Source organism: Schistocerca gregaria, chromosome 10 (genome assembly GCF_023897955.1).
Source record: "Schistocerca gregaria isolate iqSchGreg1 chromosome 10, iqSchGreg1.2, whole genome shotgun sequence".
In the NCBI taxonomy this organism is placed as follows: Eukaryota; Metazoa; Arthropoda; class Insecta; order Orthoptera; family Acrididae; genus Schistocerca; species Schistocerca gregaria.
This window is the reverse complement of record NC_064929.1, coordinates 198,567,679-198,593,241: the sequence shown is the minus strand read 5'-3', so window position 1 is coordinate 198,593,241 and position 25,563 is coordinate 198,567,679. Positions and strand designations below refer to the sequence as shown.

At 37.5% G+C, this 25,563-nt stretch overlaps 1 protein-coding gene across 1 annotated transcript in view; it reads right to left on the bottom strand.

Moving 5' to 3' along the window:
• Positions 1 to 501: 501 nt before the first annotated feature.
• The window catches only part of LOC126293616 (uncharacterized), a gene marked incomplete in the record, with an annotated part of 370,783 nt that continues 345,721 nt past the window's right edge, over positions 502 to 25,563 (bottom strand). Inside the window, 1 exon segment of the mRNA XM_049986896.1 lies at positions 502 to 12,591. Within this exon segment, the coding sequence (XP_049842853.1) occupies positions 12,316 to 12,591 (276 nt within the window).

Sequence of the window (25,563 nt, the reverse complement as noted above, 5' to 3'; positions counted from 1 at the left end):
TGTGTGTGTGTGTGTGTGTGTGTGTGTGTGTGTGTGTGTGTGTGTGTGTGTGTGTGTGTGTGTGTGTGTGTGTGCGCGCGCGCGCGTGAGGGGGGGGGGGGGGGCAGTATATACCTATCCTTTTTTCCCCTAAGGTAAGTCTTTCCGCTCCCGTGATTGGAATGACTTCTTACCCTCTCCCTTAAAACCCACATCCTTTCGTCTTTCCCTCTTTCCTGAAGAAGCAACCATTGGTTGCTAAAGCTAGAAATTGTGTGTGTGTGTGTGTGTGTGTGTGTGTGTGTGTGTGTGTGTGTGTGTGTGTGTTATTTTATTGTGCCTGTCTACCAGCGCTTTCCCGCTTGGTAAGTCTTGTAATCTTTGTTTTTAATATATTTTTCCCATGTGGAAGTTTCTTCCTATAATCTTTCACATAAGGAATGGGCATTTATTTTTGCACGTTACAGTAGGAAATGGAAGAGTGGCAATGGCTGAAATTACAACACAGGTTGTAATCTTGATTTCACTTTAATAGCATGGTAACTGTTTTATTGTTCACATCTTGTACAATAGTAGTTTCATCTTAGTGTGAAGATACATTATCATTAACAAAAAGACAATCTGTAACACTTTTCCCTTTAATTTCTTTTCACAGCAACATTACAACAATCTTCCCTCCACTCAGTCTGTATCACTTCATAAAATCACTTGGTTGTGCTCATACAATCCAATTAACTGGAATGTTTGATGAATATTAAAACCTTTCTTTAAATGTTTAATAACTGCAATTTTACAACCATAAGCTAAAAATAACCATCACGTGTGTGTGTGTGTGTGTGTGTGTGTGTGTGTGTGTGTGTGTGTGTGTGTGTGTGTGTGTGGGCGGGCGCACCCACGTGTTTGGTTGGTTGTTTTGTTTTTGCACTAAAAAAGTTTTCAACATTATTTATATGCCTCCAGTAAAATGTGATTAGATAATTACATTTTTATTGTAATGCTTATATCTTAAAAAAGCTATATATATATATGTATGTATATATATTAAATAACCAGTATGCTTATAAAACATGCAAACATCATTGGTCCAAGTAATTTTCTCCTAGACAAGTTTCTTTGGTTACACAGTGTACCACAAGTTTCAGAACAAATTAAATTTTAAGATCTATTGAGTATTTTAAGCGTACAATAGTGAGAACATTTAGAGAGAACTTAGAATGGGTAGTAATTTGTCAATCTCTTTTGGAACTATGAATACTGGTAAGGTACATACACAAAAGCAATATTGTCAAGATTGGCATTTTACAATAATATAGAAGCATAATTAACGTTCGAGTAATAGTAGGCATCAAAGAGTATTTCAGGCTGCAAATGAACTCCCATTACAACTCCTAACACTGGCACTTTTTTTTTCTTTTTTTTTGACGGGGGAAACCATCACACTGATAGGGAAGAATATATCAAGTCAAAATTTGAAGAAAATTCTGGGGAACAGGAACACACTGATTTGATGAGTAAATTACAACACAAGAATTGGCTGGTAAACAGCTCACTTTACAATAAACTGATGGGGGATACAAAGACACACCATTTAGACTGTAGCTAATAAATAATTTAGGTGACTTAAAGATACACAAAGCAAAGAATTAGATAAGTTTTTTGGTAAAACAACAGGAATTCTCACATGACACTTGTTATGGCAAAGGCACTTTACTACTTTTCACAACTATACTACTGACTTTCAGAATATAACTTTTTTCCCCATAAAAGCGTAGTCAGCTCTCATTTTAAAATTAACTAATGACTTACATTTAAAACTCTGCTTAAAATATACTGAGTCATATATAAAAACATTAAAAACCATTTGGCTCTATATAATAGTGTGTATTGCCAGTAATAAAACTTTATTTCTTAGCCAGTAACCTGCAAAAAATATGACTAATTCTGTGACACCACCGAACATCTCTTCGATACTACTGATGATACTGACAGTTCGTCTTGTATGTGCCATTCTGAATGAAAAGCCAAAGGAAAACAGCTACACATCATTACAACCAATTTCACACAAATACAGTGTAAATTACATAGCACCTTTTTTGTTTTGACAAATATGAAAGATACACAGTCTCAGTACACACATTAACAAGGCTCGATATAAATCAAGTACCCTACTTCTTATCTTGATATCGGATCGACTTATTTTTCTCAGTGCCTTTGTATTTTTTTTTACAGGTGCATTTTCAACCAAAATACCACACTACTACATCAAGATATGCTAACAGTACAAGAGCACTTGAAAATATCTATAAATATTTCAATTACATGCAACAAAAGTAACTTTGTAGATCATGGGTGCAAAACAGTGTTTATCACAATTACAATACAATCAGTAGAAACCAAGTTCTGTTCATATGGAGTCACAAGTCCTGCAGATAAATGTATTTCTACTTTTGTTAACTTTAAAAAACCTTGTGTTTAAAATTTCATTTCTACATAGTCAGTGGAAAACAGGAAGTACAGGGCAAGTACAGTCAGTCTTCAAGTAAATTAGTATTGCACTTTAATATGATGACAACAACAACATGTAATGATGTGTTAGGCAAGATTAAAGACAAGTTACACAAACGTGAAAACACCAATTTTTCAAAAGAATCATGTCAAATGTTAAGTCTGAACAGACTGAAGATTATAAAAGGAAATATGATACCCACACAGCAGGATCTCTTTATGGCACTATTTTAAACACACCATCATCTGACAATGTGCTTATAAAAAAAAAAAACTAAATGTATCCTATCTTGGTTTACACACATTTCATGACACTTTCTACACTGTCTTCTTTCATAAACAAGCATTATTTCGATCTATTTTATAATTAATTTCTTTTCGAAAAATGCAGAGCACCATGTCTTGAAAGTATAAACCTGTCATCTGAACATCTGTTGTCAACAAGCATTATCAAACAAAAAGGATGCCAGTCTGTGAGTAACTAGTCAACCACAATACTACTGCACTTGTTATTGAGGACACTTCAGTCAGCTTACCTTAACTTTTTATAGTGACTTTTTAATTGTAATATCACTGTGTGTTTCCAATAGCAGCAACAATAGGCTAAGTTCAATAATATCGTGGTCAGGTATACAGAGTTACAATCCTAGAGTACTAACTGTCCAACATTAGAACAATTTCGCAAAATCACCTCTAACTGTATTTAACTTATTTGCCAATAGTACCTGCAATGGTACTTTTGGATTATTTTAATTTTATCTCTACTCATATCACAATGCAGTATCTATCAGTTTAGTCTTTGATTTCTGTCTTTGGGTGGTTAATGTACTGAATAAGGGAAAGGGGTGGGAGAGAATGAACTCTGTGGCATTAACAAACTACGTCCTATAATATACTCTAGATATAGAAAAATTAGTTACCAGGTAATTACAGTTTCAGGTAATGAACGCGTAACTTGTTTGCTAATAAGTGTTCCAATGCTTTGTTTATATCGTCTTGATTGTGTGCCATGAATCCAGTATTCTTCGGAATAATGTGAGTACAGAGTGCTAAGCAACATTTTACTGACATTTTCTAAAGTTGATGGGTTGGATACCTGAGAACAAACAAACCACCTAATACTACTACCAGAACTGCATGTTAATTACGAAGTAAGGTGCATACAGGGAGCCGTACCCCTCTTGCCCCAGACAGACAACATTAATTATTGCCAAGTTCACTTTCAACACCAGAAGAGCAAATGTTTATACAAAAAAATATTTGAGACTTGCTAATAAGCAAAAATGCATAGAAACTTAGTTAAGAAGGTGCATGCTACATTTATATCCCAATACGGAATTTCAAGCAAAGGTCATCTGACCTACACAAAATCTCTTATTAAAAAGTGATGCTCTGTGAAATGAGAGAGATTGAAAACTCATTATTAAATACTTGCAAACTGAGTTTTGTTGTGAGAAGAAACACTATGGCAGAAGCAAATTACATTTCACCAATTAACAAGTATCCAAAACTTCTGTTCAGTATAAATGACAATTAACAGCACAGGAAGACAGAAATACTTTCCCAATATGAAGAATTGGGCTAAATCATATTTGGAACATATTGGAAGAATAACACAAGAAAGTTTTACATCTAGGTGCAGTGGACAGCATCAACACAAAATGATTCACTCAGCCAAGTAAACAACACTGTGATATAGTATAAGATATTCTGGGAATTAAGATAAAGACTGCTGTGAAACTGGGTGTAATTCATTTGCGACTTTTTCTAGTAACCCTCAGTGCCAAAAATCCCATCGGTACTTGGTTGTTTCAAATGGACTGGTATTTTCTGACTTTGGTTTGAAGCAAGTTTCATGTTACAGTTAACATAATAAATTTACTGAATTTAATTTTACAAGGTACATGATAAGCACTGTTATCGGGAAACTATTGAACTACATTATAAGGTAACAGTGCAGAATTTTTTATTTTCTACAGCCTTAATTTATTTCATTAACCAGTTTTGGGCCTACAAGGCTATCATCTGACTATACCTATCATTGTTATATTACAGTACTGGTGAATAACTGGTGCACATGGAGAGAATGGTGCAAAACCAAGAGCTGTGATCTTTCACAGTGCAATAGTAATGTAACTGAAAACATTAACCGCTAAATCGTGTACGTGAAGATCTTGTATGCTGCTTGCTCTGCAGCTTGTTAATTATCATCTTGTTATGCAACATTATCTACATTTAAAGATGTAGAATTACGTGACCAATACTCAGGCATATAGACCAACAGTGGCATCCGATTCGGAGGACAAACATATACATAATAACATCTCTAATTAAGAACATTTTGTATAAATTAAAGCACGAACATAACCACAAAAATAATTTCTGAAAACTATATATAATTAGATATATAAAAAAATCCATCCACCAAACAGTAGCAGAAGGATTGAAGGGGAAGGAAGAAGGATGACGTGGTGACTTCCACGCCACACCTTTATGTGATGTAGACAAAATGTTGTCATACTCTGTGTGAGAGTGAGATATGACAATCTGTAACATAACGACAGCTGTTGATCACAGATTGGCTTTGGTTTGCTGTCTGTCCCCTCTTCCAATGGCATTCTGTGTTTGCACCTCAACTCCGCAAAATATTTTGGGCGTGGAGTTCATCAGTACTGTCTTCTTTGATGACTATAGTCTGTTCATTATCATGATTGCTTTGTCAGCCGTAAAATTTAACAACAAGTTGATACTGCAGAACATTCACAGTTTTGCACTTTTCCATTTAGAATTACGAAACTGTTCTACCAAAAAGAAGCTGAAGAACCAATCAACATACCAGACTAAAAGCAAAATATAGTAGAGACAATTTAGACTTCTTCAGATTTTAACAAAAGTTCCTATGGCCATTGTGTAATTTATTTTAAACTTTGTTTTTTGATTATGAACTTTTTACACGCATTTCCATATTGGCTAGAATTCAAAATTATGTTAAACTCTGGCAATTTTCACTGAATAAGTTAAATTATTGGATTACTTAATTTTAGGTCCAACTAATATAGAAATGTGGGTCATTTTAGAGCTCCTTTTCCAAAGGAGAGGTATTGAATGATTGATGCATTACACCAATACAGCACTAATTATTTCAATGAACAATGAAACATACGTTATATTTGCATTCAGAGACCGAGGTCAATGTGCAATGAAAGACCTAATAGAGTTTCAAAGAGGGAAGATTGTGGGGGCTCGACTAACAGGAGCATCAGTAACCAGTTATTGAATGTTTCAAGAGCAACTGTTTTAATAGTCCTGACAGTCTACACAAAACACGGAAAGACATCATGTAAACGTAATGGTGGGTGCCAATCAAAACTAAATGACAGATCGTTGTACACTAAAACTGTGTCAAAACAACATAAAACTATGGCCGCTTAAGTAACTGCCAAGCTCAATGGCCATCTTCGAGACCCTGTATCTATCGTCACTCCAACATAATGCAACCATCTGCACAACCAGGACAGTCGAACCGTGTTACAAGGAGCACACAACTGAACTGCAGCATCTTCCCTGGCCAGCACAGTCCCTGGACTTTAACATTATTGAACCCCTGTGAGCGGTATTGGAGCGCAGACTTCAGAGCAGATTTCTGCCTCCCTCGTCAATGTAGAAGTTAGAAGTGGTTCTGATCGAACAGTAGCGTAACATTTCAACTGGAGACTGTACAGTCATTATATGCAAGTATTCAGTATTCAAAATAAGAATCGCAGCTGTGTCAAGGACAAATGGGGGTCCAAACCTGTATTATTAAACCATTCTGAAGTAAGTACAAATGTTAACATTTTTGGCTTGTCCCCTGTACACGGGACACATTAGTGGGTTGTGTCTGGCAATGTACCTATTGTTTGGGGCATCTCAAACTTAATGGGTGGTTGCTAACAACAATGAACAGAAATATCTGAGGTGCTACAGCACAGAACTGAAAATCTAAAACCAAAGTATACAATTTGGAAAAAATTCTCTGGTGGGAAACAATAATATCCAAGTTATGAAAAAAATTCATTAAGGCGTTTAAACAGAATTAGTACCTCACACTTTTACATCCACATGAGCAGGGGGCCTATTGGGGGGGGGGGGGGGGGGCAGCAATTCTCATATTACTTGCAGTGTTACCTCTCATTTAAACCTGAAATTCATCATCCGTATAAACAGCTGGGGTTTGGATAGAATTCTAAAGTTAAATGACTTCATTCTTGAAAACCCTGGGGTATCTACTTAGTTATTGTCTTTTTATTAGGCTATGTTCATATCATCAATACAGCAGTCAAACACACAGATTAGGTGCGGTTGCACAAACTTTAAACACATTTTAAAATGTAAAAGCCAACTATCTTAAGAGAGATGAACTCTCACTTTGCAACAATTAAGTATGTTCAATGTATTTCACATGTGGTCTTTGAAGCATTACAAGTCTAGTACGCTATTCCACGGGAAGAGGCTATGTCGGTATAAACAGTACAGAAAATTGTCACCAATTGGTACACTGGGTGATGCAATCTATAAAAATTTAGCACAAACAATGAGTGGTGATAGTCACAACACAGTGAGTGCCTTTTCAGATTTATAATGTAGTTCTTTAGTTATGTGTATCAAAGAGGCAGGAGCAGCTTAGGTTACACCATTTTTAAGACTCTCTCTCTTGTGACTGTGTACTACAGTTTAACACGTTACTGAATGAACAGGGTGCTCCTCAAGTCTAGCTTCAATTTAGTATTATAACTAAATACAAATCTAAGTATATGGCAGAATTGTGAACAATTAGCGGACAACAAAAAATTTGAAAATTTTATAAATTCTACAATAATTGTGTGTGTGCATGCACATGCCACGTTTTGCAGATGGCTTTTCAAAACTGAACTCTTACAATTTTAGATTTTTAAATCAGAAAAACAATTCGTCAAGGAGAGTGCGTGCCGTTTCTGTTCACGCCACACATTAAATATGGCAGTGGAAGCTTTTTGCACACACAGGAGGGTCACTTATGTGCCTACTCTCCTGCAACCTAGCAAACTGCACGAACCGTGCAGGCGATGCCCAAGACAAGAACTGGGCTTACTGTAATATTCTACTCTAAATGTGCTAAACATTTACAAAAATTAATGACAAACTACAATGATTCATGGGGAAAGTATAAAGAAATGCTGAAAAAAATACCTACTAAAATTTTTATTTGCAGCCACTGTACCTGAATGACAGTCCATCAAGATGATCAAGTGGATATACACACTTACTAACAACAACACTGGCAAAAACAGTACTGTACTGCATGGCAAAGTGAGGGAAATACAGGTACTTCACAAAATAATTCACTTTCTTTGGTGTGCAGCGGCTGCTTTTATGTTCATGATAATGATAAAGCCATTGACTGTAACTTTCATAAACCAAATACTGACATCTAATTCAGTTCATAATATAGGAATTCCCATCCATCCCTCATCAATACAAGTATTTTTCAGTCTGTAACAGTTGTTATGAAATACCAGTATTTATGCATTATTCTTAACTTACAAGTTGTTCAATGACTGTCTTATCTGTTACTGTTCACACAGTATCAAAAGTGTTCAGTTCATAGTTGCCCAACAATTGCCTCAAATGAAAGGATATGCCACAATGTACCATATCTCCACACATCCATCTAAAAGAAACAGTTGGTTAAAGTAAGTATGTAATTTTCTTTCAGTGCATGAAATTTTCGGACCTTAACCAGTCCTAGGACAGTTGCATACTTTTAAGAGGTTTTCCTCTTAGTAAAGTCACTGACTATATGAGGAAAATATACCATCAGTCTGTGAGTTAAGAGTTTTTAATGAAATAATCCAAGGATGTAAACATCACCCAAACTGGCAAACAATTTTTAGTTTAATACTGTGTTATCTGGTACAGCAGATTCTTCACTGCTCTTTTCATACCTTGTAGGTTGAGCACTGAGGAGAAATTTTAGGTAATACATAGTATCCTTTTTTATTTACAAAATTTTGTATATTTTCACATCTAAAATCAAACTACTGCGTGAACAAACTTTTGTCACATCAACTCAATGAAAACCCGTTTCTTAATCTTTAAACACAGTCTGAGTGGAGCATTAATAAAACGCTTTTCCAATTGGAACTGTAAGTGCCATGAGTAGTTCAATTTCGCCACTAAAATCTTATTAGCTGAAAATAAGTGCTTATCAGTTCGAACCTTTATTATTTCACGATTTTGTTTAACAACCAAGAACAACGAAAAGAAGCAAGTTGCAGAGTGCATGAAATCAGCTCCTCCTACAAACACTTTGTCTTTGCTTGTCACAGGCTAACTGAATAAATTGCATTGCTTTTCTTGAACAGTATAACATGGAAGTCAGACTAACACAGACCATTCCAAGTGAAAAACTAACCACCATATACAGTATCTAATCTTGCTCAAGTTTCAACGTTTCCATTTACAAAGGGTGGCACATAAAGCTATAGAATATTAACAAATGGCAGCTGCATTTTACCCTAAGAGAAGATTATCGGTTCGTAAACTGAAGAGACAGTCTTCTTGTATATCTTTACAAGTGCAGAGTTACCATTCATCGTCTGATTTTCTATTAGCTAAGAGCTGTTGATATTATCAAGACTGTACCCACAAATGGAAAGTTTCCCTCCCCTGTGCCTCAAACAGCAGAAAATTCAGGTAAACTTAAGTCCCTGACAACTCACCACTGGCCATTTTACTGAGGAACAATTCAAGTGAAATTTAACAGCTTTAACAACCTTTGGGATCAAAATCTGTAAAATAACGTTCTCAATACTCATTAACAACAAAAAAGCTGTTTTATCACACCCAGGAACTCTAAACACGACAGTTTTGTCCAAATTGCATAACTTCTTGCATTTTTGACTAAGTCCTATTTATCTATTTCAGTTTTAGAAATTACCTTTACTGTGTGGCGAGTTGCAGAAATCAATTCAGTCCCAAATATATGTCTGTAAGTAATGCAAGCAATATCAACAGCTTCTTTTTGTCCTTTTCAGATCAAGCACAAAATAAACAATTTCAAAGAAATAATCTCGCATTTCACTTGTCCATCTCTCTGATAATAGAGAACACTGTAACTACCTCTCCACTGCAATACAATAAATCAGATTAGAATAAAGCTCTGTTTTGTTTAAGAAATCCTGACTGCCATCAATGTTGAATAAAATTTTAAAATGGATCAAAGTTGCTTAGAAGTAGGAGAAATATTTCAAAAATTAAATGGCAAACTAAAAAATATTAACCACATCCAATACATGCCTGAGCGGGCCATGCCTTATTATAACTAAACTTCATACACAGTTTAAAAACAAAAGAAAATTATTACAGAAACAGTAGCTGAGGAATCACATCACTAAGTGAAGTGAAAGTATTTTTTTTTTTTTTTTTGGGGGGGGGGGGGGCTGAGCAACAGTCTATGGCTTATATCATTCTGCTTGGAATGAATGACTTTCTTATTCCAATTTATCTGCTAGATACTGCACTGAACAGCAACTATTTACATGGTTTTGTACCCAATATATTTTTGAGGTCTGAGAACAAATGATTTGTTATTTGCACACCTATTCAACAACTCTTCTTTGGATATTTGGTTTACATCAAAAGTATATACACAGAGAAGTTAGTTCTGTATGATGTGAATAATGTTAACTAGTTTATTTGAAAGCTCATTTCAACAAAGCAGCAGACTTAAAATTTTCCAACCTCCCACCCCTCCAAATAAATTCTTCCAGTAAATACGGGTTAATAACTATAGAAATGGCTCATTTTACACCTCTGTCAAAACATTCAAATGCACCATTGTACTGGCAACCGTTTATTACAATTTTTCTTAACTTTGAGTAACTATTATTTACGGCACTACGAAGGGCAAGTTCAGTAGTAAGTATCAAACCAAGTAACAGAAATCCTGAATAAGCAATATTCAGACACTCTTGATGCAGTAAGGAGATGAAAGAATGAAATACAAGTAATAGCCCAATGGTATACTTGCATATAAAAATATGAGGTTTATTCAGTACCTTAATACATTTTACTATAGTAATGGCAACCACCTCTCGTTATCTTTATCACTGGTTGGTGCCTACATTCCACCGAACATGGTAACTCACAGGAAGCAACAGTAACATCTTCCTTTGTACATAATAAGACTAGCTTCAATTTAGTCATAACATGTCTTATGATGAAACACCTCCAAATTGTATTATAAAATTAGGAACAATTACTGAATAGCAAAACTGTTTAACTGCACATTTTAAAAATTCTAAAATAATAATGCGTGTGCAAAGTTTTATGCAATATTTTAGTACAAAGATCTTAACTGAAACAAATCTGACAGTGCTGCACAGATAAATATTTTATAGATCCTAAAATTAGTTTTTATGTCTTTCCAAAGTCATAACCACAGCAGAATTAAAAATAAAGACTACTGTTTTAGTTACTTTGTACTACTACACGAACTAGTTAAGTACTACGGTGCCATGTTTTTGCTGCTGTTAACAAAAGGGGAACCAAAATCTTCTGTAAAACTTGGTACACAGTATAAGACAAATTACAAAAGGATTACTTGAATTAGAAACATTCATAAGATTATGCAATTTCTGTCAGCAGCGGCAGAAACAAGGCACTATGGCTCCGATTGATCGTGGAACAGTAAAATTTAACTGAAACAATAGGCAAGTTATTAAATTCTGCTACTGTTACTATTTGTGGAAGGCATAAAAACTAAATTACAAAAGTTACTAAAGTTCTATCTATGTTGTACTGTCAGATACGATTCAACTGCCAAGACATCTTCAAACCACACAAGGGAGTTTTTATTTTGCAATAATGACTGAGTAGTTATATTATTTCTGTTTTAAAATGACATAAGATTTGAGTACAATTTCTTCTCAGAAATTTATTCACTCTGCTGGCAATATTATATAGAGAGAACAGTCTTTTTATATTGATATAAGAAGAAATGATAAAAACTAAATAAAAAAAAAAATCAAGAACACTGTGTATAACATTTCTGTAAATTAAAACCCTCCTGGTTGTTTTTGTACTGCAATGATTCTAATCATACACTCTCATATACAAATTCTTCCAAAATAAACATATTTACACAGTCGAGTTTACACCATTGCAGTATCGATAATGAAATAGCCAAAAGAATCCAAAGAACAGACCATTTCCAATCCAGTTCGTCATAAGCTTCCATCCAGTTATGTAAGTGGGTTAGCAAATGAGCAAGTTTTCTGCACCTCAAAATAAATCACGATTTAATGTCACTAAAAAGAATTAACTCCCTTCTTAAATATAGCATCATAAAAACAAAACACAATTTCTCTCATTGTAAAATTAGGGTAAGTAATGCCGACTGCAGCAAAATAATTAAAAACTATAAGGATGCCATTTCGGGCAAATAATATAACTATTTAATATAAATAAAGTAATCTCTCTTCAAAAAGGAACATTTTTCATCAGTACCTTGCTTATCCTATTAAACTAGCAGCATTAATACTGATCAATGGAAAAATTTTAAAATTAGGAAACTGAACACACAGGCAGCTCCTCTGTGTGGCAGATCGGTAACTTCTAATGCACCGACACATTTCCACGTGCCCCCACACACGTACACAGTGTTACTGACAGCAGTAATCCACACATACCGGGAGTACAGCGTCGCGGCAAGCTGCCTCGATACCGGCCACAGAGGTGCAGCACTCGTGCACAGCCTCCAGCACCACGTAACTTCGAACTCCCTCCCCACGACGTGCTCCAACGGACATCTCAGTTGATGAGTGTGGGAGGACTCATCGACGAGAAGGACGGGGATGACAGTGAAGGAGCCGAGAAGCCCGGCACTGAGATGGGGGTGGCACGGCTCCCTTTGGAGTTGCGCATCAGCGTCTTGTGCGTCTGCAACTGCTCGCGCCCATCGTGGTGCCGGTGCCAACAGGTCCGGCAGAAGTAGCGGAAGCACACCATGTCCCGACAGAAGTAAGGCCCCTGCTGCAGGCCGCACGACGAACAGAGGGAGTCTTCCAGGTACGGGTCTACCTGCACCTGCGCATTGGGCACACTGTCGTCAGGGCACATTTCGTACTGTATCCGGCACTTTCAGTGATTTTTAAGATTTATTCGTAAGTAACTCAAGGTTTCAGAAAACAACTATGCAGAAATGCAAAAACTACAATATGTACAGAGAAACGACGTATCAGTGGATAGAGAACCTCTCTATCTGTAATATGTTAGAGAATGGATCACTGGAGGGCAGATGCATCGGAATACGGCATGTAACAGTTGTGTGTGGGTTTGTGTCACCCAAATTCGCTAAATGAGATTCAATTGGAGAAGTTCAGTAATGATTTCATACTAGGTATCGGGTAGAAGCTCCAACGGACAATTAGTATAACATATTCTACAAGACTGACTGCTTATGTAGCACAGCGAAAACAGGCTGGATGTGAGTGCACATAAGGTGGAGGATTTGCAGAAATCATTAGTCAGGAGCCCAAAGAAATAGACTGTACCTCAGATCCAAGAACTGCAGATCCCACAGTCAATTGTCTGTTAAGTCTGACACCCCCCCCCCCCTCTCTCTCTTTCTTCAGGGGATGAAACCACACAATTCACCACCTTTTGTGCCATGGCGTTATCAAATATTTATGGATTATTTTGCATTGTGGAGAAACTGACTGGTTTTATGTACCTGGACACATTGTAGGAATGGCTTATGCTACAATGAAGCAAAACATTGGATGCTTCCTTCTGCTACAATACAGTGCTGCACCACACTTACCTTCCAATGTTGGCAATCGCTTCTTTGTCAAACTGCTTCAGCGTCGATTGGATGTGTTCCCACCTTGACTCTCCTCCTCTTCAGTGGCCCCGGTAGTGACCCGGCTAAACTCAATATCATTTCATCTATGGTGTTACATTGAAAAATGTGTGTTCCTGCCCCAACTGCCACTTAAGTGTTTCGAGGGCAGATAATTAACTAATTCACTGACACTGCTACTACATGTATGGCACATGTGACTATCATACCGACATTTGCTGTATCACAAACTGCGTGTATATTGAGCACTTGTTATCCAAGTTTTAAAGATGAGATAAGCTCTATCCACCGACGTCTTACGGTTTTTGTACAGTTCTCTTCTGTCCCAGGGGTACTTATTAATAACCCTGTACATCTACATACACATTCCACAAACAGCTTTACAGTATATGGTAGACAGTACAAGAATAAATGTGGAAGATGGTTGAATGTGCATCACGTTTAATACTGCACTATCAATGAAAGGGCCGATAAACTCTACATTATTTAATCACGTTTGCCATCACACACACAATGAAGACGTAAAACAAATCTGAAATCCTGCTATATGACAACATGTAAACACTCTCAATTAATATGGTTTCCACATATTAACTATGTGGCTTAGCACAGATTCCTATTATGCAGTTTCGAACAAACATGACTGTACAGGTAACAGAAACTGCGCTAACGACTACCAGTGGCAGAGACAGAAAAACCTCTGCAAGGATGGAGCGCTGAAGATATCTTGTGTTACATTTACTTTACCGTAATAAAAGATAATCAAGTCACATGCACAGTTTAAGTAAGTTTTAGTTTAACTGATTATACACATATACAAGACAATGCAATTTTATGATACCAAAAAGTTACAATTGTGGTTCTCTTCCTTAAATCACAAATTCTATACACCTATTCCTGGAAAATTGGTTAATTACATTGTCAATAGGACAGTCAATGTCACGGCGAGTGTTCAACACAGCTAATCCATTAAGTAGATCCTCCTCCATTGTCAACCTCAGCCATGTCTCTGTACACTGTGTTGTTGAAAAACTACTTTCTGTTGTAGCAATAGATGCAGGTAGACAAGTAAATATTTTCTACAGCATGTGCAAAGTAGAATAGTCAGATCTAGGACAGACAGACAACACTTGCATAACAGAATAACGATCATTAAGAGCGTTTATGCTAGTTTGCTTGTACTGAAGAACCTCTCCCATGAGTCTGTTTAATCAGTAAGAGTGTGATTCTTCTTCAAAGAACAGTAGTTCAGTTAAGCACCGATTCAATTTATAAGCCAGATCATTACCGTTATGTTTCAGTAGTTGTGAGGGCGAAAGTATGTTTAATTTTAAACAATAAATATTTTCCTTCAGCAAAACATTTCCTCATGTCAGTCGTAACATGGTCCAATGTGGGAATAAAAACAGTTCTTTTCCCATATGTCATAGCATCATCATTATGATCGAAATTTTCCCGAGTGTCAAATCTAATTTTGCTTTTGCCATTGCGACATCCAAGCTAGGGTCTTCTAAGATTTTGCTGACTGGATATGTTATGCTCATAATGTCACTCACTGTAAACAGACAGATGATAAACTAAACTAGAGAGAGCTCTAAGGAGGACACTGGCTTTGGCAGGCATTGTTCTACCCATCTAACAATGTATTTCTTTAAGAACTTTAAAGCTCTTCAATGTTGCAAACTGCTTGCTACATGCTGTAAAAAATGGTACTACTTTTTCAATAGTACCATTTGAGTTTCTCACACTTTCCAACTGCGAGAGACAGCGAGGTTGAGCTGATGACTTTAACATAGTGCTATTGTAGCCACAGCACATTTAAATTCTGACATATTAACTGAGCAACCATCACAGTCTATACCCAGAGAGAGAGAGAGAGAGAGAGAGAGAGAGAGAGAGAGAGAGAGAGAGAGAGAGAGAGAGAGAGAGAGAAGAGGGGCTTTTCATTCTCCTTAGACTCATACTACCTAATACTTCACCCGTAATACTACGCTCTTCATCTTTACTCTGTTTAGGTTCATCGTCAGTGTTTCCACTAAAATCATTGTCTTGATGGATGACAACCAAACCCTAAAATCTTTTGTGTAATTTGCTATCACCATCAACATATCTTGCAGGTGAACTCAGTTGGGCGATGTGTGTTATGTCCATAGACTCACTGAAGATTATGCTGTAATAATGAGAATATTTGATTTCCTCCAGTATTCTAGATAACATCACTCTTTCACAGCATGAAATAAGTTCATTACACATTTGCTCCATTGGTCTGAAGGTGATGTTTTAGTTGCAAGTCTCCAGCACCAATTTCAAATCTTAGAAGGGCTCTTAAGTTTCCCTCACTACTCACTATACTTTCACAATCTTTTATGTTTTCTAATATAGACTCCCATCATCTCTATGCTCCAACAGAGGAATGTTTTGATTTCCATGAAGTAAGACTTTATTATAGGTATGAGACGGTCTATGTTTTCTCTAATGCTTTCCATTCTCTGTCTTCACAATTGACGTATGACCTCACATTCGCGTATGTCTTGTGTCGGCAAAAATTTTGCATCTGTTGATTCTTCAATGTGGTACTTGAGCTGGGAGTGGGTCTCAAGGCCACCATCTTTACCAGTAAGTTTAGCAAACTTTATTAGTGGTTCAATCACAAGTTTCTTGGCTATAATGGATTTATTTCCTCCAACCATTTTATTATTCACAAAAATTGAACAGTTGATGCAAAGAAGTCCCTTTTCAATGTGTGAGAAAACCAGAAATGGATACCGTTCAAAGTGAGCATTGTGCACTTGTCTGTGTTCAACCCATCCCTTCTTGTTGTGCTTGGAAGTACGAAATATATAACCTTTTTCAGGTTTCCTTGGGGCTGCGAGAAGCTTGTGTTTTATATAGTCATTAATATTTCCTGACGCTAATATATCAAAATAATTGCCAATATCGGTGGGATTAAAGATATCAGTCTAACTTCGTTGAGGAAGTTTCGACAAAGTGCTGTGCTCTGCCTGTACATCTGGTGGAGTGTGTGCGGCTGAATGATGGCCGGAATCTTCAGATGTTTCTGCTTTTCTTTTTCTTATTACAGAACGATCCAATTATTCTCAAACAAGCACTTTATTCACACTGAAAAATTCAACGCTAGTACACTTCGCACTAAAACACACATGGTCACACTCCACGCATTTCTAGTATCTCTAAGCACAACACTGACTGAAGTGTGTGTGTGTGGCAATAGCCAATAATTGCAGTTTAGGCAAAATATGTCTGCTTGTGTCTGTGTGTGTGCGGATGGATGTGTGTGCGTGTGTGTGTGTATGCGATTGTACACCTGTCCTTTTTTTCCCCCTAGGAGAAGTCTTTCCGCTCCCGGGATTGGAATGACTCCTTACCCTCTCCCTTAAAACCCACATCCTTTCGTCTTTCCCTCTCCTTCCTGAAGAAGCAACCATCGGTTGCGAAAGTTAGTAATTCTGTGTGTGGTGTGTGTGTGTGTGTGTGTGTGTGTGTGTGTGTGTGTGTGTGTGTGGTGTTCATTGTGCCCGTCTGCCGGCACTTTCACGCTTGGTAAGTCTTGGAATCTTTGTTTTTAATATATTTTTCCCATGTGGAAGTTTCTTTCTATTTTATATACTCAAGTGTATAGACATGAATTGCAGAACACAAACCATAAAACAAACTTTATTGATGTATGTGTCATTACAGCTTCACATACCATTAAAATCTTTCTTAAAGTAACAACATCCAGAAAGGACAGTTAAAAACAGCTTTTCATCAAGGCCAGTGTAATCTAATGATGTTCATAAAGCTGAAGATATACATTAACAGAGAAGAGGAGTGGGGGGTAGTGAAAATAGAAGCAATATTTGCATAAGGAGCTAGCCACTACAATAATTAAATGTAAAAGGTATCATCTAGCCGAAGGTTTTATGCCATTAAAACTTAGTAACTGACAATTAGTTTTACATCATTTCATAACAGAAATCATCATATATGTTGCTATTCCATAAAAATCAGCATATTGCTATCACGCTAGTTATTGCTGGAGTCCAAGACACTGTGTTGACATCAACTATTTTAATTTTATTGCAGTTACAGCCTGCACCCTAAAAGGTTATTTGAACACGTAAGTTTTGTGTTAAGTTATACAGGCAGCTGGCTACCACCAGCTAGTAGCCTTCGCCTCACGCTATTTTGCTACAGCACTGTATATCCACATGTGTACACTATGTATATGCTGAATGTTGCTATTCTTAAACATTCTAATGAACATTAGCATGTATATGCTGAATGTTGCTATTCTTAAACATTCTAATGAACATTAGCTGTCTGTCAACATGTACCACATGACAGCAACATGTGATCTGTTACAAAATTATGTAAATACTGGGTGTAAGTAACTAAGTTTAAATGGCATAATGCCTTAGGTTAGAAGATACCCTTTACATTTAGTCCTTTCAGTGGATAGTTTTTTGGATCTTTTATTTTCACTGCCACTTCTCTACATTAATGTATATATTTTGCTTAATCACAATCCTTCAATTACAATGGCCACTAACTATGAAAAGCTCTTTTGAACTATGTCATGTATGGATGATGATATTTTAAGAAAAATTTTACCAATGTGTGAAGCTGTAATGGCACCAACACTAATCAACTATGTTTACACACACACACACACACACACACACACACACACACACACCTGGTTGTTTATGTCAAACAACTTGACAAAACACTTTCTTGGGTATTGTAGCTTCAGTTCTTAAACAGACCTTGCAATCCTTTCCGTGTAACTGTTACAGACATTAAAACAACATCCAGCAGGGCTAATTTAAAGTTACTGATTTAGTGTTCAGCTAAACACTAGCAGCTACAATGTAGACCTCTGTGAATGCTGTTCTCAGGCACACAATGAGAGAATGAGTTAGTTGCTGTTTATAAGAAGCTAGAAGTTGCTCTGACCACTGTTTAGCAAGAAGAAGCTGATTTAATTGTATGCATTTGGTGAAATGCCAAATTGTGTACCAGAGATGCCACAGGTACCTACAGTGGTATCTTCTCCAAAGGTGGTCTTCTGCAGTAAGTACAGGATCTTTTACCACTCAACTACTTGACTGGTGCATCTACAGTACACCTTAGGGATCTGGAGAGGGGAGGCAGCAACCTAGACAAACTCTGGGTATAACAACTATCTAGACAATAAATGTGTTTAGGTACTATCTTCCACTGGAACAAACTGATCCAGTGAGAGACTCCACATGTTGAGGAACCTGATGTGTCCTGTGTCTGGGGGAGGCGAACATAAAATGATAAGGGAAGGAAGTTGGAGCATACATCCAATAATGATACCCTTTATTGAAATCCCTTAGGGAAACTACTTAATAGGATAGGAATGATCATCTTGTGCATGTCCTGGGAGCCCCTCAGGTAACTGGGTGAAGACAATTGCACTGCTCACGTGGATAGCTGTGTGTGGAATGTGCAAGACTTTTTTTTTTCCTTTTGTAGCTTAGGCAACTTCCATACATACCTGAAGAAGAAGTCCAAAAGTATCAGTGGTAAGACCCAAAGAAATGGCCCCTCAAATGTGAGACTATCATAGCCAGAACCATCAACTGCAGAAGCATTTGCAAAGTCCATAATTTTTATCGGTCTGAAAATGCAACTGAGTTCATAATAAATAATCAGACTAAAAAGTGAAACCACGAATGCTGAGACATGTTTATATCTAAAGGAATGGCTAATAGGAAATGGCCATCATATTTGTCGCAGTATACAAGAAACTCAAATTCACCATAATAGAAATTGAAGCAGCATGTGAGGTGGAGTAGGCGAGACTCCTTAACCAGTGTGGCACGAATTTATTCTATCTTTCTATTGTCTGACTCACCCTTGCAGGTAACAACACAGTTTATGGATATGATATGCAAGTTTGGGTGGCTATCATTAAAATACTGGTATTTTCATGAAATTTCCACGTACAGTGTTCTCCTCCAAATGCAAAAATACTGTATTTTATTAATACACAACTACACTGGGAGAAATGATCATCGTAATACAATAAGATGAATCGGAGTTAACGCAGAAAGATTTTAACTGTTATTTTTCCCATGTGCCGCAAGAGAGTGGAATGGTGGAAAAGTAAATGTGAAAGTGGTTCAATGAACTCTCTGGTAGGCACTAAAGTGTAAATTTCTGTAGATGTACCTGTTAGCTTACTAACCCTGTCAGGACTGTATCACTACTTGTAATGACCACCACCACAGCTGTAAAATTTACACGTTGATCACCACAGATATTTGGCAGTTTCTTGCAAAAATGTTGCGATTCCTGAGATTGTGGTTACAATGGGAACTTAAAACACAACAGCTTTTTCCAAATCGGATTTCAATTTTATACTGATGTGTGAATTATGTCTCTTGGTTCCAAACGTGTCATCTGTCTGCGACTCACTCACTGTCTATTGCTCGTCCTGTAATTTACTGACATCTGTTAATACCATCTCTGTGACACGCCTTGCCACTAATTTATTCTTTCAATAACGATTACAGTTAGTATGATTTACTTAATCTGTTATACATTTCATAAAGGATTAACTTTCCTCCTCGTTTCCTCTGAATGCCACAATGTCCTCAAGCTGATAAAAAGCTGGCAACATTTTCACCCAGTCTTCTAATACTGGAACAGGGACTAAATTTCTCATTTGCAATCCACTTAGTAAATCATCACACACTCTTATAACCGAAGGAAATAGTGATCTGGGTGTAGAGTTAACTGACATTTTTTGAAGAATATGTTCAATTCAAGTGTTACCCGTACGTAACCATAATTAAACTTTTCCAAAATCTACCCCTCTACCTAGACCTCTCCAGCCCTTTTCCTTCACCCCTCTTCCTTCCCCTTCAGCACTTTTGCCTGAAGGAGCCACTGGCTCCAAAAGATTGCCTGATAAGTTCCTTTATTAGAGTGTTCTGTTGCCACTCGGTGAGCATGACCTACAGAACCAGTAGTAATGTAATGCAATTCAATAATTTAGTCTGCAAATATAATACAGCCCTGTATTTTTTGAATGATTATTGGGAATTATCCTCATCTTATAGTAAGATAAATACAGTATTTCTTAATAAGTTTTGTCAAGGAAGAATGCAGTTAACAGTATACTAGAAATAACAAATTTGGATATACCAAAGCACTACATATCAAGAACAAGACAGTCAACTAACTCAAAATCTGCAACGAATTGTCACTTTCACTAAAAACTCAAACTGTAAAACTGGAGATTGTGGCACAGGAAGAAAGCAGGGGGAACCATGTAAACACAATCTGAAATAAGCTTATGTTGATGCTCAAGACCAGATTAGAAGAGAGAACATGGCACACTGTCACGACGACTCCTTAGCCATTTATTTCTAAGATACTTATGTTATTAGCAAACATACAAATACTGTTGGTTTGGAAAAATGTGCTCATTCTTCCTCACAAACCATTTTGGATACCAATTTGGTGACAAAAAAGCTGAACAAAAGTTGCATTTCAATTCTGCAAATGTGCCAAGAGTGGCAATATTTAGTTTATATACCAATGCTGGGACCACTGAAAACTGTGTTGCTCACTGGAAATATTTTTAACATGTTATATGTATGAAAAAATGTAATTAGGTTACATGCCACAGTGAATGAACTTCAACACATATTAATGGGTGCAACTATTCCGGATCAGTTATGGTTTAGATTTACTTACCTGTTATGAATATGTTCACAGTAGCCAGTGGGTACAAATTTGAATATTCATCAAAGGGTAGCTATCTTTCTTAAACAAATATTTATAAGATAGTGTTATATGAATGTCAGCTTCTGCAAGCATTCGGATGTTTCGTTTTAATTGCTGGTTTTACTACCATTAAACTCTAGTTTCTCAAGTATGGTGTTGTAACAGTTGTTAGGTTGCTTTTCAATTCTTAAAATATTAAATTAAAATTGTATGTAAACCTTGCTTTAACAGTTCCTGACGCTTTTGATCTAGTTTCCATTTACAAGATACTTTGTAACATAACTGCAAGTGTTTAAACTGCTAGAATTTACATCTACATTTATACTCTGCAAGCCACCCAACGGTGTGTGGCAGAGGGCACCTTATGTGCCACTGTCATTACCTCCCTTTCCTGTTCCAGTCGCCTATGGTTCGCGGGAAGAACAACTGTCTGAAAGCCTCTGTGCGCACTCTAATCTCTCTAATTTTACATTTGCGATCTCCTCGGGAGGCATAAGTAAGGGGAAGCAATATATTCGATACCTCATCCAGAAAAGCACCCTCTCGAAACTTGGTGAGCAAGCTCCACCGCGATGCAGAGCGCCTCTCTTGCAGAGTCTGCCACTTGAGTTTGCTAAACATCTCCGTAACGCTATCACGGTTACCAAATAACCCTGTGACGAAACGCGCCACTCTTCTTTGGATCTTCTCTATCTCCTCCATCAACCCGACCTGGTGCGGATACCACACTGATGAGCAATAGTCAAGTATAGGTCGAACGAGTGTTTTGTAAGCTACCTCCCTTGTTGATGGACTACATTTTCTAAGGACTCTGCCAATGAATCTCAACCTGGCATCCGCCTTACCAGCAATTAATTTTATATGATCATTCCACTTCAAATCATTCCACTTCAAATCACTCCGCACGCATACTCCCAGATATTTTACAGAAGTAACTGCTACCTGTGTTTGTTCCACTATCATATAATCATACAATAAAGGATCCTTCTTTCTATGTATTCGCAATACATTACATTTGTCTACGTTAAGAGTCAGTTGCCATGCCCTGTACCAAGTGCCGCATGGAACTTCCAACACTATCTAATGGTCCCATAACACTCCCCTGTGGCACGCCAGTGGTTACTTTAACGTCTGTAGACATCTCTCCATTGATAACAACATGCTGTGTTCTGTTTGCTAAAAACTCTTCAATCCAGCCACACAGCTGGTTTGATATTCCGTAGGCTCTTACTTTGTTAATCAGGCGACAGTGCAGAACTGTACCGAACGCCTTCCGGACGTCAAGGAAAATATCGTGTACCTGGGTGCCTGTATCTTAATATTTTCTGGGTCTCATGAACAAATAAAGCGAGTTGGATCTCACATGATCGCTGTTTCTGGAATCCATGCTGATTCCTACAGAGTAGATTCCGGGTTTCCAAAAACGACATGATACTCGAGCAAAAAACATGTTCTAAAATTCTACAACAGATCGACGTCAGACATATAGGTCTGTAGTTTTGTGCATCTGCTCGACGACCCTTCTTGAAGACTGGGACTACCTGTGCTCTTTCCCTATCATTTGGAACCTTCCGTTCCTCTAGAGACTTGCGGTTCACGGCTGTTAGAAGGAGGGGGTGGGGTGGGAGTTCTTTCGCGTACTCTGTGTAGCATCATATTGGTATTCCGTCAGGTCCAGTGGACTTTCCTCTGTTGAGTGATTCCAATTGCTTTTCTATTCCTTGGACACTTATTTCGATGTCTGCCATTTTCTCGTTTGTGTGAGGATTTAGAGAAGGAACTGCAGTTTGGTCTTTCTCTGTGAAACAGCTTTGGAAAAAGGTGTTTAGTATTTCAGCTTTACGCGTGTCATCCTCTGTTTCAAAACCATCATCATCCCGGAGTGTCTGGATATGCTGTTTCGAGCCACTTACTGATTTAACCCAAGACCAGAACTTCCTAGGATTTTCTGTCAAGTCGGTACATAGAATTTTACTTTCTAATTCACTGAACGCTTCACGCACAGCCCTCTTTACGCTAACTTTGACATCGTTTAGCTTCTGTTTGTCCGAGAGGTTTTGGCTGTGTTTAAACTTGCAGTGAACCTCTCTTTGCAATAATGTAGGAAGACAGCCCAATTTTCAGCCGTTCTGCACATCCCTGTCCATTAACGGCTGGCAGCCCGTAAGATTCATTCTCTTTCCAAATGGCTACCAGCAAGTTACATCTAGATGGCAAGAATCTGTCTTCTGCGTGCTGCACTGTTGCCATACTTCGTGACAACCAAACTGTTCATTCATATCTCTCTCTCTCTCCTCTCTCTCTCTCTCTCTCTCTCTCTCTCTCTCTCTCTTCCCCCCCCCCCTTAACAATACAGTATGAATGTGTGTGCTTCACCAGCAAACAAGTGGAATTATTTTACTGCATTTGTAACTTCATGAAATGTAAATATGAAAGCAGGGCTCTTACTGCTGGCATTTTAAGATACAAGAACGGACTGCAGAAGCCCATGGTGTCAGCAAGATCACTGTAGAGAAAACTCTAAACAAAGTGTCAGAACAGTAGAAACCTTAACAGTTTACTTTGTGTAGCCTGAAAAACATCGAAATCACCGGAAACATGGACCACAAATGGGGTTTTGACAACAATGTTTTATTAAAGTGTCCCGTGTAAATGGTAAATACCTGACATAACAGAAACTTAGGACGAGAATATTGGCTTCAAAGGTAGTGATTCGTCACAATTATGCCTTTATGGAGTAGAAGCAGAGGGGATTGCAGTTTAAGTTCATTTTGCTGTGTATTAAATTTTTACTTGTAATGCAGTCCAAATTAAAATCAATTACTATTATTGCAAGGAGTTTCAATTGACCTTATCATTAAAACTGTTACAATTTTGAGAAAAATTTTATTCAACGTCTTCACAAAGATATAGCAGCTGTTCTCCGCCTTCCGACATCAAGCGGACTAAAGCTTTGGAGCACTGTACACGTCATAGGCAAGAGGTGAAGTAAGATTTCTATCAAGACTATTGACTGCAATCCATTCTAAAATTAATTATTTGGGCTCATGGATCTGAATGTTATAAAACGAGGTACCATAGGCAAAATGAACCCAATCGTCGTCTTCAGCAACACAGTACAGCAACTTTGACTTTGTTTGCCTGCTCTCTACCAGTAAACATGTGCAGATCTCATTCCCTTAAAGCTATCCTACCGCCCCACCTCTATACCACGGAAGCGCCATCCTAGATGACGCAGGGCTATAGTTGGGCTCAAGTTAAATTTGGAGACAAGTTTATGTTGCACAGACACTCTAAGAAACATCTGTTCATGTTACTGTGATTTGATATGTACTGCCAAATTGTTAATTTTATAAATTTGCAATTTTATTCAATTTTTAACAACTCAAAACAGGTACCCAGATTTCTGTCCCACTGTTTAATACCAACACACAGGGACCCTATTTGTGTTCCTCAAACCCATCTTCTCAATGGAACAGGGGAGATACTGTAGCAATAGCCCTGCCCGAAGGAAACGGGACTGCGTGATCGTGATAAGGAAACGAACTGCGTGATCGTGATAAGGAAACGAACTGCGTGATCGTGATAAGGAAACGAACTGCGTGATCGTGATAAGGAAACGAACTGCGTGATCGTGATAAGAGAAACGAACTGGGTGATCGTGATAAGGAAACGAACTGCGTGATAAGGAAATGTATTGCGAGGGGAGAAAGTTTCCACTAATATGCTGAGAATTGTGGGATAAAAGTTTCAGAGGGAAACAACAGCATCTGTTGAAGTACCAGTTATGGTACTTATTTGTGGCAACAACTTAGTTTGCTATTCACCACAAGAAGGCGGCATAGGGTTACAGACAGTGCAAACGCTCACGGGGCGTTAGCAGTCTCTGCCTTAGTACCAGAGACAGAAGCCATGCATGCACAAGTAGTAGTCGTTTTTCGACTAAACAGTGATGCTACACTGTAACTTTAGATGTGCTCATAAGCTGTGAATGTGAACATTGTCTGGCAATTTGTCATTTGTTGATGGGTATAGTACATACTGAACATTTGTTGACAGTAAATTGCAACTTTGCTTCTAAATAATTGTAAAAAGCACTCTGACGGCATGCCTGATGAAGATATAGGCTTTTAAAGTTTGACAGGCCTATTGAAAAGTACTTTTCAGGCCCATGCACAAGTTGAAACAGAATATTCAGTTTCTATGTTTATTCATGTAGTAGATGCAGGCTTGTGAAACAACCTGTATCTTGCAATCTCAGATCATTCTCTTAATACAGAGACATACTTCACCCTGGAATCTGGATGGGGTACTTTTAAAACATTACAGAATTCTAAGTTGAGATTCCTAGACCAGAATTTGAAAATCCACCACCAACAGAATATGAGCCCAATGGCACAGGCCCACTATATTATCTGTCTCGCGTGTGT